At 42.2% G+C, this 19907-nt stretch overlaps 2 protein-coding genes and 1 non-coding gene across 3 annotated transcripts in view; 1 reads left to right on the top strand and 2 right to left on the bottom strand.

The window, feature by feature from the left end:
* ARHGAP31 (Rho GTPase activating protein 31) overlaps nt 1–19907 on the bottom strand; it is a 114142-nt gene that overhangs the window by 21734 nt on the left and 72501 nt on the right. The window contains exons 4-8 of the mRNA XM_049629420.1: nt 11305–11387; nt 10248–10355; nt 8968–9110; nt 4258–4459; nt 2085–2209 (exon numbers count right to left, since the gene is read on the bottom strand). Of these exons, the coding sequence (XP_049485377.1) occupies nt 2085–2209; nt 4258–4459; nt 8968–9110; nt 10248–10355; nt 11305–11387 (661 nt within the window). The remainder of the gene's footprint in view (nt 1–2084; nt 2210–4257; nt 4460–8967; nt 9111–10247; nt 10356–11304; nt 11388–19907) is intronic.
* PLA1A (phospholipase A1 member A) overlaps nt 1–19907 on the bottom strand; it is a 194960-nt gene that overhangs the window by 110989 nt on the left and 64064 nt on the right. The gene's annotated exons all lie outside the window — the stretch shown is intronic.
* LOC125922242 (small nucleolar RNA SNORA42/SNORA80 family) lies at nt 5332–5473 on the top strand. Its single transcript, XR_007457663.1, has one exon. It is a non-coding gene; the product is annotated as a small nucleolar RNA SNORA42/SNORA80 family (small nucleolar RNA).

The raw sequence follows: 19907 nt of genomic DNA, 5'->3' as shown, positions 1-19907 counted from the left end.
GGGAACACGAGTGGGGGAAGGGCAGAGAAAGGGAGAGACAGAATCCCAGCAGAATCGGAGCCATCAGTGCAGATCCTACATAAGGCTCAAACTCACAAACTGTGAGATCATGACCTAAGCCGAGATCAACAATTGGATGCTTGGATGCCTAACCTACTGAGCCACCCAGGCACCCCTGATTCCCTCAGTTCTTTCCTATATCAATTCCTATTCATTATTCAGATATAATTCCCACAAGGCAACACTCTCATTTAAAATTTATAACCCTGGCATGAGTCAGAGGGGAGAAGGGACAGATCTTCCTTATAGTACATTTCAATTAATAAATGTGGACAGAGTGATGGAAACAGAAAATGACCATTTGGCAAACACCACAGTAATAACTGTTGTAATAACAGTAATTTTGCAGGCAAGAATCATTGATGGATGCTAAAATTCAGGAATGAAAGTATGATGAGAAACAGGATATTTGCATTGTCTCAAAATATCTCCTACAACCTACTTGTTCATTGGAAAGGAAAAAATAGTAACAAAATTTTGTAGATGGTACTTTAACCAAGTGATCAAAGTTAACATCACCAGCAATAAGATATTGACATCATATGCCTCCTACGTGACCCGCTGAGACAGGCACAACATTCACAACCTCAAATGAATCATGAGGAAACATCAGACAAATCCAGCCTGAGGTGGTATATTCTACAAAATAAATGGCTGTACTCTTCCAAAGTGTCATGGTCAGAAACACTGAGAAAAATGTCCTAGACTGGAGGCAATTAAGGAGGCATGGCAACTGAATGCAACATGCATTCCTGGACCCAAAAAAGGACATTAGTTGGACGGCTGGTCAATTATGAATAAGGTCTGTAAATTATTTAGTAGGATTATATTGATGTTAATTTTCTGGCTTGGCTCATATTATGGTTAACATCAGAAGCAGCTGCATAAAGGGTACAAAGGTTCTCTGTCTACTATTTCTGCAACTTTTTTGTAAATCTAAAATTATTTTTTTAAAAAGACTGCCTAGTTAATCTTTATGTTTCAGGTCTAGTGAGGTTGACATGGCCAAACCAAAGACCTAAGAAGCAGAAATAGGAAAAAATTATATATACACATACATATCTATGATGAATACTTATTTATAAAATAGAAAACATATATTGATCTCTGTCCCTAGTTTAGGAGCACAGGGCTGCTAAAACCCTTGTAACTCCCTGGGTCATAGGAGTGTCTTTTGTTTTAATGAGGGCACTCTGGATGGGTTCCTGGATGGCTCCTGGATGAGGGCTGGTCACCAGAAAGACCAAGCCATGATTAGAAGCTTGGAACTTTCAGCCCTGCCCCTCATTCTCTTGAGAGGGGAGAAGGGCTGAAAATGGAATTAATGATCAAATATGCCTATGTGATGAAGCTTCCATAAATTCCCAATTATATGGGGTTCAGAGAGTCTCCAGATGGGCAAACACATCCACACCAGTGGGGTGATGCACCCCAACTCTATGGAGGAGACAGACACTCCTGTGCTCAGGACTCTCCCAGACCTCACCTTATGTATCTCTTCAACTGGCTGTTCATCTGTATCCTTTATCATACGCTTTAATAAACTGGTCAATGTAATGAAGTGTTTCCCCGAGTTCTGCGAGCCACTCTAGCAAATGAATCAAATCAAGGAGGGGGTCTTTCGAACCTCCAATCTATAGCAGTAAGTCAGAAGCACAGCAGACAATCTAGGCTTGTAACTGGCACCTGAAGTGTGAGAATGTGCGGGGTGGGAGGCAGTCTTGTGGGACTGAGCCCTTAACCTGTGGGATCTGATGCTGTCTCTGGATAGACAGTGTCAGAATTGAGTTACATTGTAGGACACGCAGTTGGTGTAGCAGAAAATTGCTTGTTGTGAGGAAAAACCTCCACACATTTGGTGACCAGAAGTGTCAGAAGTGAAGTGCTGTGTGGGTAGTGAGGAGACACACGGGAGGGGAACAGTAGGATAGAACTGGGGTTTTCCCTATGCAGGAGATAAGACTCAACTGAGTTTTTCTAAGACAATATATATCTCATAAAACATAACTGCTATTGATTCTTACCTGACAGCCTCTGCCCTCTCACAAATACACTCCCATTTCTACTCAGCTTTGATTTGGAGTCTGATCCAGAACGTCCCAGGTTAAATATTGATTTCCATTTCTTTGATTTACTGGAGAGCTTTCTTCTAAAAGAGCCAAGCCATAAGACAGCATTAGTTTGGTAACTGGTCATTTCAGTGGGACCTTTAAATTGAGAAGGAATAGCCCAGTCATGTTCTGACATTTCAGGAAATCCCTCTCTAAAGTCCAGTCTGAGCCTGAGTCTGGCCCTGTCTGGGGATGCCCTGGATGACCAAGCTAGGCTTTCATGTTTCCCAGGGGAAGGGGCAAAGGTGTGCTATAAAGGCAGAGGCGAGGGCAGACAGAGGCAGGGATGCATCGGAGACTCAGAGGTCACAAGCAAGCACACAGTTCTGGGGATTCTGGTAAGCTGTGCAGTCCTGGGTTTTCAAAGACACCTATTTTTTTGCAGGAGTAAACATTAAAGACCACAGAGCTCAGTGCTGCACTTGGGCCATACTGCTAGGTCATCCACAGGTGAGGAAAGAGCTGGTGAAGACTTCTGCGGACTGTAAAGGGGGTGAAGGAGAAAGTGACTTGGAAAAGAGACTGGCCTCTGAGAGTTAGAGGCTGCTGGGTGTAGTCAAAGATCACTGCAGAGAAAGGCAGAGGGTAATTAGTGTGTCTCTGGCTTCACTCATTTCCCTGATGCCTCTTACCAGGCTGCCTCAAGTAAGAAGGCATGAAAAGGAGAGGTCTAGAGTGGGTCTGGAGAGCCTGATGCCACCAGAGGTCACCACAGAGACTTTGCCCTGCTCTGGTTTGCCCAACTATCAGATTTCATAAAGTTTCCTGATGAAACCCTACAACTTGTGGGTTCCACAAAGGACCCTTTCTCCATAAGGTTCTCATAGAACATCCAGATGTCAAGCCCAATATGTTTTTACAATCAATCAGAGATAGATCTGCAGCACTTGGTGGTTTCTTTTGGATCTGGCCTAGTTTTTTTTTCAAGCACTTGGTCTAGGATGTATTTTATAGGGTCACATACCTTGGGGTATGGTGTGCCCCTTATGTAGTCAAGGCACAGAGGAAATGCACTTGAGGGTCCTTCTGAGGTACTCTTCTTCCTGATCCCTGGGTGGAAGTCTTATTCTCCAGGGATTTAGGGAGCAAATACTGGGGCTTGGTCTAGACAGAGCATGATCAGTGCATTTTAGGAAATGGAAGGGTTTCTTGCCAGGTGAGTTCTAGGTGTACCATTCCCATAACATGCATTGTGAGAAGTGCCCCTACTCCTGTGTAATATGGTAGCACTTTCTCCCTCCCCAATGGGAAGCAGCCCCGCCATCTTGGGGATGACACTGACAAGAAGTCTGAGGTATCTATTTTCATGCCTCTTTCTACTGACCAAACATTGAGGATGACCATCTCCAGTGAAAGTTTGCCTTTCAGCCCCCCCACCTATTGTCTGCCTAAAGTTTAGAACTCCTGCTTCATCCACTGCCTCCTATTTATAGTGGGGTGTGAAGAGGAGAGGGGAGGAGGGATGTGTGGAGACCAGGGTTACAACAGAGGAAGCAATGAAGAAAGAAAATATCCTATGAATAAAAATGATATTCAGTTTGGTTTGGGAGGGCAAGGAGGGTTCTGACAGGCATGGAAGAAGGAACAGAAGCCAGGAATATGTGCCCCAAGTGCTGCATGCCCAGAGCTCTCAGTCTAGAGTGGCATTATTTGTTAGCTTATCCTCCATTCATCTCTATAGTTTTTATAATGTCACCTGGAGGTGAAGGATGGGGGCAGGGGGTCAAGTTTTTTATTTTAGCAAACTTCCTTCTGAAAATATCAAGACCGTTTTATCTAAACTAAGGAGTAAAGGATTTCAGCCATGATCCTTGACCCCTATGAGCCCATCCCTGTCATGGTACTTAAGGATGTCTGGTGGGAGAGCAGATCTTGATAACTTAGGGACAGTGAGTGAAGACATCAATCACTGGTGAAAAAGAGCTGTGGAGACAGCTCCGTTTTCTTCCTCTGGAATGTTCCATTACATCCCAGCCCAGACAGTACCCCCAACCCATGCTGCCACTGTGGCTCTGAGACTATATAACTTCCTCCTCTATCCCCCTCCACCCAAACGTTTCCCAGAATTTAAGAGAATGTTGCTTACTTGTTGTCTGGTAACTCAAGAACTGTGTGGAAGAGGGTGCCCATGGAAGGAGGGACAATTTCAGGCAAGCTATTCTCCCTCCTTTCCTTCCGAGCAGGATGGTTAGTAGCCAGGCTCCGAGCCTGTGCTTCCTCCAGGCTCACCAGCTTCATGGGCAAGGAGAGGGCTGGCAAGGTCAGGCTCTTCATGATTGGCGGATTTTCTATACAGAAAAGACAAGACCTCAGTTATGGAAGGAGTCCTGTGCATCAGGTCTAGCCAGATTTCCCATCCACAGCCCCTCCATTCCTGACTTCCTGGCAGGGGGCTTCTGGAGTTTTGAGGGATTTAGGGCAGAGGCTGTACATAGGAAACTAACAACCTCATGGCCAGACAGCCAGCTGGCACACAGGGCTTCAGGAGGTAACCTATATTTCTTGCACTTCTCAGAGAGGGACCATTCATTCATTCATTCATGCGACAAACATTAATTGAACACTTCCTGCCTAGTACTCCGGCCAGGTGGGAATTTTATATCCAACCATAGAGGTAGCCTTGCTCAGCTAGAACAAGGTATGAGACTGTTCCTGCTCTCTGTAGCTGTACAACACACACTCCAAGGCAATTTAACGTGGGAGCCTATACTTTCCCTAGATCACTAAGGTTTATTTATATCTCTGCAGTAAAAAGGTATTTTATAGCCTATATTATTCCCTAAAAGATAGGTGGCTTTTTACTCACTACTCAGTAGTCTTAAGTGCATGCAAGCTAATCTTTTCTTTCTGTGTTTTGTTTGTTTTTGGTTTGGTGTTTTTTGTTTTTTTGTTTTTTGTTTTTTGCTTTTTAAGAAATGGAAGTCATAATGAGAGATCGATGGTGTCCAGAGTCATCTCTTTTCCCCAAGTCATTGGTTCTCAACTTGGGGCAATTCTGCCATTCCCACCCCTTCCCCAGGGACATTTGGCAATGTTTAAAAACATTTTTGGTTGTCATAAGCATGTGTAGGAGTACTACTGGCATCTAGTGGGTAGAGGCCAAGGATGGCATCCTACAGTGCACAGCGCAGCCCCACAACAAGAACTCTCCAGCACCAGTGCATGGTGATGCATTGACGGCAGGCCCTTATCTGTGGGCCTCTCATAGTGTACACATGCCAGAGGAGTGTGCAACCCCAAACCATTGCCCAGCCTCCTCACTGGTGGCCTGGCCTGTGAGCACTGAAGGGTGCTGTCTAATGTGGGAACAAAAAAAAAAAAAAAAAAAAAAGGAAAACAAACAAACATAAAACAAACAAAGAACTATCCAGCACCAATTGTCAACAGTGCCAAGATTGAGAAATCTTGGTCTAAGTGAAAAAAGAAGAGATCTAAGTTGGCCTCTATTTAGCCTTTGGCAACCCTGCCAGTTTTCTATAACTTCAGAAGGCGTGAAGAGACTCAAAGATAACTTGCACCAACTGAAACTAAGCAATCTTTTTTGGTATAAGACTCACATAATTTTCAGAAAGCACCTTGATAGCACTCTTTCTCATTGCAGAACATGACCCTCTCTGAGTGGAGGGAAATAAAACCACTGATAAAGGGCCTTGTAGAAAACAGAGTGTGTGACACTGGGGTTTTCCCAGGCAGGAGAGCATGGCAGTCATTCAGTGGGGCTTCAAGTAAGTAAATCCATGAGCCCAAAAACTTTTCAGTAAAGTTTCCAACTTTAACCATTTTCCAACTTAATCCAAAGGAGGTTAAAATATTTGAATTTTATATGCTCTCAATATTTGCTTTCTAGATTATTTCTGATTTGTTAATTACTTATTTACTTAAAAAATGAAATCACTCCAGGAGCAACTGGATCAACGGGAAGAACCCACACTGCAGGGCCAGGAGACCTCAGTTGGGTTAGTAACCACTCTCTCCCTAGTTTCAGGCTGCAGTGTCCTAAGGCCTACTCATTGTCTCTGCTTAGATGTTTAACAGGCATCTCTAACCTCACATTTCATAACAAAGCTTGTAATTTCTGCTCTTCACCTCTAAACTGGTACCATCCACTTACCATCAGTAAGTGGCACCATGGACCATCCAGCTGTGTAAGCTGAAACCTGGAGTAGTTATTTTTCATTCATTCCTTTCTTTGATGCACCACCTCCTCCTACATTGAGTCAATAAGCAAGTCTGAAAACTCTACCTTCAAAATGTACTTTGAATCCAGCCACCTTCCTTCTTTCCACTGCTAACATGCTAGTCCAGGCCACCATGATTGCCCATCTGATTTCTGCCATTGCTCCTTAACTGGTCTCTCTGCTTCCAGACTTGCTGCCTTTCAGTCTCTCCTTCACACAGCAATCGGAATGCTCAGACCCTGCACTCCCTGCTCAAAATCCTCAAATGCTTTCCCATGGCACTGAGAACAAACGAAACTCCTAGCTTGACCTACAAGGACCTTCCATCTGCTTTCCCTGTACTCTTTGCCCACTGACCCAGTGGGCTACAAAAATATGCAGTAAAAATTTTTAAATGTATACTCCCATTATAAACTATAAATTTATACTACTGTATTAGTGTTATATATAACAGAAAATATACAAAATCATAGAAATTACAAAGTATACAATATAAAGAAATGAGAAAGAAATTCTAATGGTTTCTTCCAACACCTGTAGTTCAGTATCTTGGTCTTTGGTGTCCCCTCGGGTGGGGCACCCCACTTTGGAGACCACATTGGCTCTAGTCACACTGACCTACTTTTCTGTACTACTATGAGCCCCTTTCCACTTCAGAGCTTTTAGACTCTCTGTCCTTTGTGTTTGGAACATTCATCCCACAGATCCTCACATGACTGGTTCCTTTTGTCATAAGGTCTCAGTTCAAAGATCACCTCCTCAGAGATCATAAGTCCCCAATAATTTATTGGTTGATTCAAAAGGATGGATGAATGAATGAATGGATGAATGCATATTCTCACTTACCTTCAAAAAGGATTTATATAGCTTACAATAATGGGAGATTTAAAGTAAAGATAAAGGAAACATTAGCCACTCCTAAGAATATAACCAAGAGAATTGGAAACATGTGTTCGCACAGAAACGTACATAAATGTTCACAGCAGCATTATTCATAATAACCAAAAAGTGGAAACAACCCAAAAGGCCTCAACTGATGAATGGATAAACAAAATGTATATGCATACAGTGAGAAATATATTATTCATCCTTAAAAAGGGATGAAATACTGATACATGCAAAAATATGGAAGAACCTTAGAGAACATATGCTAAGTGAAAGAAGTCAGTTACAAAAGACCACATGTTGTATGACTCCATTTATATAAAATGTCCAGAAGAGGCAAATCCCTAGAAATAGAAAGTAGATTCATGGTCGCCAGGGTCTCGGGGGAGAGCAAAATGTGCAGAGACTGCTTAATGTGCATGGGGTTTCTTTTTGGAGTGATGCAATGTTCTGAAATTAGATGGTGGTGACAGTTGCACAATTCTGTGAATACACTAAAAACCACTGAATTGTATACTTTAAAATGATTAAAATTGTGAATTTTATGCTATGTGAATTTTATCTCAATAAAAAAAATTTTTTTTAAGAAAGGTTTATAAACCACATAGAGGACAGGGTGGGGATGGGAACAATTATACCAGGAATTAAAATTTGATGTTAACTGCCATTGATTATTCTGATGGTTATACTTGTTTTCTCCAAATACATTAGCTGAACTAGAAAAGAATGCTTTAATCAGCTAACGCAAATATTTTGCAAATAGGGTTCTCATATACCACGGATTCTCCAAGTGTGGCCCTGACCAGCAGCAGCACCATCACCTGAAAACTCACTAGAAGTACAAATTCTCAGCAGCATTCCAGACATACTGAATCAGAAATTCTGGGGATGAGGTCCAGTAAACTGTGCTTTAACAGCCCTCCTTCCAGGTGATCGTGATGTATGCTAATGTTGGAAAACTCACACAAGTGGGTCACAGGCTTCTTGATCTAGATTTTTTAGTTGTACAAATTTGGCTCACAGGAGTTCAAGCAACATAAACCAATTCATTCCTAGGGTTCATTATGTCATTATGAGAGCTATAGGAAATCATATTCTTGCATCTTATCACACCCAGCCTAAAATAGCTGTCTTTTTCATCAACATAGCTACAGAGATCGATGCTAACTACTCTTAGCATGCCTCTTAGCCTACGCATGCCCACAAGTACACACTCAGTTTTGTAAGCCTAATGCCTGGTGCAGGGAAGAATAAAGTAAGCACTCAATAAATGCTTATGAAGGGAACACATTCTGAATATACACACGAGTATGAACATGCTGCCTCTTAACTCAAAAACTCCAAGATGAAGACAGAAGTATCTTCCAAAATACCACATTGAAATTAAATTTGAAATAGAATAGTTAAAAGGGAGGAATGTTGCCTGTAGATAATAACCCAAAGGGTTTAATAACTAACTAAAACCAATGGGAGATCCAGTGCTGCATATGCATTCATGGGATAGGCCAGGTATGCAGCTGACCAGAAACGCGCTACAGCCACCCACAGACACATCTTGCTGCACGCAGACAAATGTACATGTATGCACGAACCCCAGACACTGACACACAGAGCAGTCAGCACACGTACACAGCCAACACTCGGAGCTAGAAGCCTAACTTATTATTGGGTCCCATGACTAAGGCAAGGAAGAAGGATGGCCTGGTGGCAAGTCTGCCAGACGGAGCCATTACCATTGTTCTCCAAAGACCCAGGAGTGCCGTTGTTAAAGATTTGATCCACATGATTCAGTATGAACTCAATCACCACCTGCTGGACCCGAACTGCAAGGAAAGCAGCATCTCCATTGCAACCAGTGGCTTCGATCTCTTTGGACCTAAATAATGGACGAAAGACACTCAGTGAGTGAGTCTGCCCCATAACTGAAAGCAAGTAAGGGGAGCCAGTGGGTCTTTTGTACAAGCCCCATCTCCTAAATGTATACGCTTTGGTCATCTCTAGATTATTTTAACTATGTAAGACCTATTAAAAGGACTCTACAAAGTCTGTAAGGCCTAACACAATGAACAAACTTATTTAAAAAAATTTTTTTTAATGTTTATTTATTTTTGAGAGAGAGAGAGAGAGAGAGAGCAGGGGAGGGGTAGAGAGAGAGAGGGAGTCACAGAATCTCAAGCAGGCTCCGGGCTCTGAGCTGTCAACACAGAGTCCGACACAGGGCTCCAACCCATGAACCATGAGATCATGACGTGAGCCGAAGTTGGGATGCTTTACTGACTGAGCCACCCAGGCACTCCATGAACAAATTTAAAAACAGTTACCATGTATACCATGTATCATACATTGCTAGACTATAAACACTGTATTACTGAATATGCAGGAATATATTTTTTTCTTCACAGGATCTCCTTCCACCCCCATCCAATTGTGCTATGGGGCAGGTCATCATTTATGAAGCCACATGAAGCTGTGACCCCACCAAAACCAACAAAAGCCAATAATTCCAAAGACAAGAAAGGCCTTTTCAAGAAATTATAATATACAGACCCTTAACTTTAGCCACATCCTGATTATAGCCAAAAACGCCTTTGGAACCCAGAGTTTCCAGGTTAGCAAGCAAAGAGCTCAGGCTATGAAAGTCACCTTTTTTTTTGTTTAAAGTGTATTTATTTATTTTAAGAGAGACAGTGAGAGCAGGGGAGGGGCAGAGAGAGAGGGAGAGAGAGAGAATCCCAAGCAGGCCCTGCACTGTCAGTGCGGAGCCCGAGGAGGGGCTCGAGCCCACAAATTGTGAGATCATGGCCTGAGCCGAAAACCAAGAGTTGTATGCTTAACTGACTGAGCCACCCAGGCACCCCTAAAAACATCTTTAATTTACATGTGTTACACATGACCACTTAGCTACAGGTTTGTCTTCCAGTAGCTTCAGTTTTGAAGAATACGGTCTTCGTTTCAGTTGTTGGGCTGCCTTGAGCCCACTGGGGTGGCGAGAAGGTGAGGTTGTGGTGGCTACCTGAGCAGGTTTGGTGCCCACACCAGGGCCAGGTTCCTGGCATGCATGTTGGTCTTGCTGCTGAAGGAGGCAATGTGGGCCAGGTGTCGAATCAGGTATTCCAAGGTCCTGTAATGGGTCATTTTTAAATTTTTTTTTAACAAAATAAGAAACTTCAGTGCCTGTGAAAAGCCTGAGTACTGGGTTTCGATTTAAGAGAGTCTAAATATTTCTATCTCATGAATTTTGGAGGAATATCAGGAAGGTAACAAGATTGATGGAAATAATCTTCTTCATCCTAGGCATGCTGGCCGAGGGTGGAGAAGGGGAATGTTTTTGTCAGAAGTCAGCTGAGGCCCTTGGAGAGCCAGAGACAGACCCAGGAATCACAGCACCCAGAGCCCGAGAGATATCAGTGGCTCCCTTGGCTTCCTTTTACGCAGGTCACCATTGCCGCCACACGATCTTGAAACCGGCTCTTATCTCTGCCCCTTCTGTAATTACTCCAGCTATAGGTAACTTGGTTCTTGTTAGAGAGCTGACCTCATGGGTGAATAACATCTGTTATTATAGGAAGTTCTTTCTTATTCCACATCAAAATCTGTCCCCTTGTAAAAGAGGCTCAGAGAACATTGGGAAAGGTGGTTAGATGAGGGGCTAAATGGTGAAAACAAAATGGAAGGGTGAGCTGATGTGAGGGGTGGTACTAATGAGCAAATAGAGAGATCAGTCCGCCAAAAGTTCAAAAGGTACAGCCAAACCCTATTTAAAAATCATCCTGGTTTCCATAGATTTGTGTATACTATGAATCTGGGTAAGAACCTAGGCTATCACAGCCAGTGAGGCTGGCTTGTGTGGCCAGAACGACTTCCTGTGAGACTCTGAGGGCTGCCTCTTCCTGTCAATGTCCTTGGTCAGGCACCAACTCACTCTGATAAAGCTGACCTGCTCACCCACCTCAAAATGCCGCAGGAAAGTCACTGTCCGCTGAACTTTTTCCCTTTTATGATGCCAGCCTGCTTCTTTGGTATTACACCACTTTGAGAGGCTGTGGGCTTCTTTTACCAAGGATTCTTACCTGTAATGGGATGGGGGAAGCTCCTGGATAACATTTTGGATTCGGGCCAGTTGGCCTTCTTCCGGGCAATGAGACACGGCCTCCTGTGAAGAAGAACATGAAGTAGCCGAGTGAGTGCTTGAGAGGGTGGCCACCCACCTGTGTCTGCTGGCCTTCTTTAGGTTTCTGGCACTCCAGCCTCCCAACGAGGCCTAGAGATCGTCTTTCCAAGAAGCATGCTTTCCTAGTAAAAACAAACAACTAAAATCTGACAGTTCGTGATGAGAAGTATCTAACAGTGAGTGCGAGTGGGGACATGTGGATTGTTTAGGTCTCTGTGTGTCCTCAGAATGTTGTTGGGTATCTGGTAAAGATGCAGAATGCTGGGTGTGTGGTGTGGCAGAGAGAGTGACAGAGATTCACACTGGGAGAGGGAAAGAGAGACGTGGAGATGACAGGTGACACTTGATGGTCTTGCCTGGACTTACTCTCTGGCTGTTTCCTGTGTGGGTATTTTGTTCTCCTGAGACAGGGAAACTGAAGGGACCTCATGAAAAAAGCTGAGGTTTTTTTCTTTGTTCCTATTCCTGCTTCTGTTCTTGCTAAGACCTATACCCCCCCCTTACACATACCTTATAGAACAGGTAATGTATGTTCTCCTTGCAAAGGTCAAGGAGTTAATGATCTCTTTGGAGTCTTCCAGCATAAGAGATGACATCTAAAGAGTGACTAGGTGAGGTCATCATGACCATTTTCCAAGACCACTGACTCATCAAGGCCCCTGGCTCTAGGGCATAAGTGACTTACGGAGAACACCTAAACACCTATCTTTGTTCCTGGATTACTGAGAAGACACACGCACTAGACAACCATCCTCAACAAAAACCCAGGCCCCAAGCAAAGATGACATTCACTCTTCTTTCCTTTCTGAGTCTCTGTTATACTCTCTCCATATCTACACTCTCTATGTCTTCGATAAACTCTACTTTCATTTCCTTTCATTGTGAGTTTGATTTCCACCCTGTGAGAAGCTGAAGACCCTCTTGGCTGGTCTCGTGAGACCCCCTCTGGGTCCTTGGATCCAGCCATCCTGCATCATTCTTCTCGGCCCAGGACCCTCAAAGAGAGGCAAGTTAACGCAGTTAACCTCCTGTGACGCAGTGTGATCAGTTCTTAACGCAGTGTGATCACACGCTTGTTCAGAACTCCTGCACAATGTAGGCATCCCTGGGCAGATGCCCCTGTGCCTTGTCCTGAGAAACTGTTCTGCCTGTGCCCAGCCCCTTCCAGTGCAGTGGCTGAGTGCTCAAGCATGGGAGCAGTAGCTAAGTGCAAGGTCAATGGTAATCACATCTTTCTTTTTTTACTGAGGTACACTTTACATACATTAAAAATGTACAAATCTTAAGCTAGAGCTCCATGAATTCGTTCATATGCACATACCCATGTACCCCCACCTAGATCAAGATACACCTTAAAGGGGGCTCCTGAGCTCATGTGAATCTTCTGACCCTGAATTCACAGGCATATGTAACTTACATAGTCTTGTGTTTCCTCCCAGTGCTAGAAACTTGCTTTACATTTGTATATAATAAAAAGTAAAATCAGGAAATGCATTCTTTAATTTGATAAATATTGCCCCCTGTAATACAACCAAAAATAAGTTCCTAAGTGTGGTGTGGTTTTCTTATATCCTTCACCTCGATTCAGATTTTAGGTGTTATTTTGTGCTTGTGAATAAAGGCTGAAGTTCAAATGCTCAGTAGTGAGAAGTTTTAAGCACAGAAAAGTAGAAAGAAATTAACTTTACTGGGCACTTTCTATTATGCCACGCCCTATTTGAGGTCACACTTGCTGGGTCTGTTCTGTTCTAAATTAGAGAAGAAGTCCTAACCGGGGCCAGCCTGGACCTCCCAACTCCTTTACTTGTCTCCATTTTTTTCCCACAGAATTCACCACCATTACTTATACAATATAATGTACTTACTTATTAGGTTTATTGCTTATTGTCAGTCTCTCAAGCTAGATATAAACTCTACAAGTGCAGGGATGTGATGAGTCCGTGTGCCTGGAGCAGGGGCTGGCACCCAGGAGGCACTCCCTCCATATTTGTTGAACATCATGCCAGGGCTTTGTCAACCAAGTGGTTTCTTTCCCCCTTTCTTTTCTCTGCTCTCCCCTCTTAATTTAATTGAAATAAAACATGCACAGAAACCAACTGTTTTAAAAGGCAATCAAAATTCTCTACATAGGAAAGCTTGAGATTTTGTTTCCTGAGCATTGGTGGGAGAAATGAGGGTCCGGGAGGGTCACAGTCACAGGTGTCCCAATCTTCTGGTGGGTGTGCAAGCCTGAGAAGAGAGCCAGCATAAACACAATCTCTGTTGTAAACCTCAATTTTTGAGATATGGAGGAGGTGGAGGGTGGGAACAAGAATGAGGCCTGGAGTAAGCACCTTGACATCTCTGCTCTTTCTGAGAAGTCATTTAGAAAATAGATTTGTGGAGAAGACCCAGACTCCCAAGGCAGGGAGAACCTCATAAGGGAAGCCAAGGGAGAGAAGCTCCAGAGGAAGGAGGGACTGTGGAATGTGGTACGGGTCCTCCCACATTCTATCCTGCAAAGGGGGAGGGAGGAGTGGGAGGTCTCTCTTCCCCCCAGCAAACTTTGTAAAGTGCCCCCACCCTCCTAAACCTGTGTCTGGGGAATAAAGGTGCAGGTCAATTTAACAGCCCTCATGGAAAGTTTCTTTGATATTTTAGGAAGCTGTTAGTCATCTTTGTTCTGAGAGGCTGGGCGGGCCCATCCCCTGATGCCTGTAGGTCCCATTTGGGATTCTTGTTTATTTCATTGTTCACAGCCTCTCCCCATCCCATTCAGAAGCCCTCTAGATCCTGTAGTTTCTCCTGGAGGGTCCAGTCCTTGAAAACTTGTTTTTAGCACTCTTTATGTTTCCCCATTAGGTTGGCAGAACCTACCACTGGGAAATTGGGGAAGGGGAGTTAAAACTCTGCCTATGCCAATTTTTTGCCTGAAAGAGAATTTCACTCAACTTTTGCCAAGCTAATCTGGCTAGCAATTAAATCTTAAAAGATTTAAGGATGAATCTGTGACTATTTGCTCTCTTCCAATCAGTATCAAGAAGACTGCTTCTCTGCTCTTTGTGGACTCCGTCCAAGACTAGACTCTCTCTCTCCCTTCTGGTGGGCCCCTTGCTCCTGTTTTATCTGTTTACCTGAACACCACCAGCACCCTTACTTACAGCTCACGTCCTGCTACCTCGCAGCCCTGTCACCATGGTGGACAAACAACCCGTGCCTATCCTTTCCAACTGTAATCCAACTGCAACTCAGTATTGCCCTTGATTTTCCATCAATTATTTAAAAATCATTAAAAAGCCATTTTTATTATCTTAAAATATTTTAAGCTATTAGACTCAAAAGTAATTCATGCAATGATTTTATTTTTAAAAATATTTTTAATGTTTATTCATTTTTAAGAGAGTGAGAGCGTGTGTGTGTGTGTGTGTGTGTGTGTGTGTGTGTGAGCAGGGGAGGGGCAGAGAGAGAAAGAGGAGACACAGAATACTAAGCAGGCTGCAGGCTCTGAGCTGTCAGCACCGAGCCCAACTCAAGCTCAAGCTAACGAACCTCGAGATCATGACCTGAGCAGAAGTCAGGTGCTTACCTGACTGAGCCACCCAGGCGCCCGGATGCACATGATTTTAAAAATGAAAGCATTCAAACGAATATACAGAATAAAGTCTTCCTCCCAGGCACAGACCTTCACAGGTTGTCTCCAGAGGCAACCAGTGTGTCCTTTCAGGCACTCGTTATACCTTTCCATCTTTGTCACACATGTGGAACAAGCATGATTATGAAAGAGAACTTCAACTACCTCCGTCTGACCTCAGACTTTCAATTGATTTTCTTCTTTCCAGCTTATCTCTTAACTCAGGAAAAAGACCCTGCGGGCAAAGCATCCCCTGGTGGGGACAAAACTGCCCCTCAAGCAATAAGGACTGCCCTGAGTCAGCAAGATGGGAGTGACTGACCCCAGGACAAGGATCGGTTTGATCTTTACTACCTACGTGCCTGTACCCACCCACCTTTGCCCCACATTTTCCTTCTATAAACCTTGGAAGTATTCTCAGCACTTTGGAGACAGTCTTTGAGCCACAAGCTGCTGTCTTCCCAGTGTCGGCCTCTCTGAAATAATTCCTCTCTTGCTTCACCACCACTTGTCTCTGCCTTTGGGTTTTGTCAGCAGTGGTGGTGGAACCTGGTCTGTGTGGGACCTCCAGAGGCAGGTGCTCTTGTACCCCTGGGCCCTGGCTACAATTACATGACCTGGCCCATCTCTAATTTCCCCATGATCCTGCTTTGTCTGGGATTGAGGGGTTTCCTGGGACACAGGACTTCCAGTGTTAAAACTGGGGGAGTTCTAGGCAAACCAAGGGCAGCTGGCCACTGTCCCCCTTTGTAGCTATCTTGAGCTCACGGTCAGTCGGCTTTTGCCACACACTTGTTCCCCACCTCAAGTGGCATTTCAAATATGTGTGGATCTGCAAACCTGTCAGCAAACATTTACCAAGTAAACAGTGACAACATTTTCCAGCAGCTGGAGAGCAGGGAAAGGAAACATAATAATGAACAAAATAAACACTGTTTCTGTCCTCAGCAAGCTTAGGATTGAATGAGGGAGACCGATACACGAAAGGGTTATTTCAATATAAATTCAGTATAAAATTAAACACCTCCCCAAACTGCCTTCTCTAAAAATCCCAAATCAGCAACTTTTCTTTTGGGTGTGATAATTTTACCTGAATCAATCTGGTGAAGACTGAATTTTTCCTAAAATGAACTTTTTTTCTGATGCAAAGGAAATGTAATGTTGTAGGTTGAGCAATTGCTCCCAAAGATATCATGTCCTAATCTCTGGAACCCATAAATGTTACTTTATTTGGGAAAGGAATCTTTGCAGATGCGATTAAGTTAAAGGTTTTGAGATGAGATGATCCTGGATTATCTCAATGGCCCTAAATGCAATCACAGCTACTCTTATAAGAGGGAGGCAGAAGGAGATCTTTCCCAGAGAGAGGAGAGGGCAGTGCAGTCACAGAGGCAGAGATGGGAGTGATGTGGCCACAAGCCAAGGAGTGCCAGAAGCGAACAGAAGATGGGAGAGGTGAGGAACAGTTTTCCCTAGGCTCCCTGGAAGGAGCACAGCCCTGCACACACCTTGATGTCAGCTCAGTGAAACTAATTTCAGACTTCTGGGCTCTAGAACTGGGAGAGAACAAATTTCTGTTGTTTAAGCCACTAAGTTTGTGGTCATTTGTTACAGCAGCTATAGGAAACTAATACGTGATTAAAAATTAAAATATGAGCAATGAGGGAATTATCATCACTTGCTATCCTACCATACAGACGTTAACTGCTGTTAACCTGCTCACATGTGAAACATAAAAGAAGCAATCTGCCAGGACTTCCCAGCACCAAACATGAATACTGGCATCATTTCCTATTCACTTGCATATACTATTTTTTTTTCTCCATTTAACTTTATATTGTGGCCAATAAATACGCTTAAGAAATACAATCTTAAAAAAAAGAAAAAAAAGAAATGAGACTTATCATGGCTACCCAGGATTAAAAATAGTAGATTTATTATCATTTATTTTAACTCATCCCTTATTGTTACACAGATACTCCCCAAATTTTGGTATTATAATATTGCAATGAAATATTTACAAGTCAATCATTTATGTACACATCTGATTATTATCTTAGAATGTAGTTCTAGAAATAGAGTTACTATATTAAAAATATGAGCATTTTAGGATTCTTGACAGTAATTTCAAATGACTTTCTGAGATATCCAGCCAGTTCACACTTCCAACAGAAAACCATACAAGAGCCACTGTCACCACAGGATCACCAGCATGAAATACTAATGTTAAAAAATTGTTTCTTTAATATACAAACATATTTTTCTAATACATTTAATAATTTTTTTTAATTAAAAAAATTTCTTAGGGGCATCAGGTTGGCTCAGTTGGTTAAGCATCCAACTTTGGTTCAGGTCATGAGCTCACGGTTTGTGGGTTCAAGCCCCACATCAGGCTCTGTGCTGTTAGCCCAGAACCTGCTTATGATCCTCTGTCCCCCACCCACCCTCTGGCCTTCTCCTTCTTTCTCTCTCTCTCTCCTCTCAAAAATAAATAAACTTAAATACATAAATAAATAAATAAATAAATAAATAATTTTTTTTTTTTTTACATTTCAAAACTGTCTACCTATGTGACTTTTTAAAAATTGTTTATTTATTTCTGAGAAAGAGAAAGTGTGAGCAGGAGAGGGGCACAGAGAGGAGGGGACAGAGGATCTGAAGCAGGCTCTGCACTGACAGCAGAGAGCTCACTGAGGGGCTTGAACTCAAGGACCAAAAGATCATTACCTGAACCAAGGTGGGACACTTAACCGACTGAGCCATCCAGGTGCCCCATCTGACTTTTTTTTTTAATTGAAGCACAGTTACACACAATGTTACATCAGTTTTGGGTCCATTTATAATTTTTTAAAAATTGTATTTCTTCTCTGCATTGTTTGTTGAGGTTCTTCACTCATTTGTTTAGCGGGTGGCTTTTTTGTTATGTGGTTATTTATGGGTTTTTTCCCCTTTATTAATAGGTAGGATTCCATATAATTAAAGAATATTAATCTCCCATCATCTTTACTGTAGATGGTTTTTATAGTTGGCCATTTGCTTTTTAATTTTGTTAAGGTGTTTTTTTACATAGGAAAAATAATTTATACGTAGTTTAGTTTGTTACATTTGTCTCTGCTGATCTTTTTCCCTTTGCTTTTGTTGTTAGAAAGACTTTTTTCACCCTAAAATCTGCTAAATGGTAAGAATGTAACTGGACTTTCCTCCTTTCCTAATAGTCAATTTTCCTACTACCATTGATTGAATTGTTCCTTTGTTACTCTGGGATGCTTTCTTTACTTCATATTAAGTTATTGAATGCTTGGGCCTATATAGGAGTTGTTAACTCTATTTTAAAAATAGTATGGTACTTTTGAGACAGAATATTAAACCTTTCCTTCTATTTATTAGCTGTACAAACCCAGACAAGAGAGTCTCTGAGGCTCATCTGTAATTCTCTCATCTGTAAGAGACTATAAAACCTACTTCATACAGTTATTATGAAGATTAAGTACAACATTTTAATAAGTTTATCAAGTTTATCATGTAGTAAGCACTCAATAAATAAGCCCATTAGTATAATTTCATTAATATTTTTCTAGTCCTATTATTCCATTGACATAGTATTCTACTTTAGCCGTGCAAGTGGGTTTAAATAAATCATTGTAAGAATTTGTGACACTGTTAACAGAGCTATTTCTATATTCCTGAAGAAGGTTTGCTTATATCATCATAATTTATTGTGATCAAAGAAATTAGTTAAGTGATAAATTTTTCAACATAGTTAACTTCACTAAGGTCCTACCTATGTCGAAGTCAGTTGCACAGCAAAATACTTTTATTTTATTTTTTAGTGTCAATACCATGTTAGATTTCCTGGAAATATGATGACAAGTTGACAGTAATGTTGCTTTGGTATTACTGTGTTACTGTGGGAGAACAAAATGATTAGCAATGTTAGGGAACGAAAGTGAGAAGAGATAAATATAGATTTTGTTCTGAGCCTAAAAGCAAGATTTATGAAGAAACTGTATATCTAAAGTTTCCAGATAAGAATTTGGGGCACCTGTGTGGCTTAGTTGGTTAAGTGTCTGACTTCATCTCAGGTCATATCATGGTCTGTGGGTTTGAGCCCCACGTTGGGCTCTGTGCTGACAGCTTAGAGCCTGGAGCCTGCTTTAGATTCTGTGTCTCCCTTGCTCTCTGCCCCTCCCCCACTCATTCTCTCTCTCTCTCTCTCTCTCTCTCTCTCTCTCTCTCTCTCTCTTCCTCTCTCTCAAAAATAAGTAAACATTAAAATAAATTAAAAAAAAAGAATTCTTATCTATCCCCCAACTATCATAAAATTAAACTTAGTTAAAATAAATTAGACTCATTCTGTTCTTTAACATGATGATATTCTATTCTATCATATTCTAAGATGCACTATTATACTGAAAAGAGGATTAAAACCATGTAGAAAACAAAATAATAAAGTCTTATGCACAAGTTAAAACAAAAATTAAATATATTTTTGGTTGATTCAGATTGCGAATAATTTAACAAATTAAAAATATCCAGTGTTGGTTGGTGAGGCTGCAGGGAAAAGACCATTCTTATCTCTCTGGAGAACAATTTGGCAATACATCACAAAATTTTAAACTTTTTTTTTTTTTTTTTTTCACACCAGCAGCACATGGCACAATGGTAAAGGTAGAGTTCTGAGGACAGCTTCTGAGCTGAGACAATCCATGTTTCCATGGAAGATAAGGGGATTTAAAAAAATCATTAATGTTTATTTTTGAGGGGGGGGCAGGGGCAGAGAGAGAGGGAGAGGATCTGGAGTGGACTCCACACTAATAGCAGAGAGCCCAGTGTGGGGCTCGAACTCAGAAACCACAAGATCATGACCTGAGCTGAAGCAGGATGCTTAACCA

This window comes from Panthera uncia, chromosome C2 (assembly GCF_023721935.1).
Source record: "Panthera uncia isolate 11264 chromosome C2, Puncia_PCG_1.0, whole genome shotgun sequence".
Classification (NCBI taxonomy): Eukaryota; Metazoa; Chordata; class Mammalia; order Carnivora; family Felidae; genus Panthera; species Panthera uncia.
The sequence above is the reverse complement of the archived record's forward strand: the minus strand, read 5'-3'. Positions and strand labels throughout refer to the sequence as shown.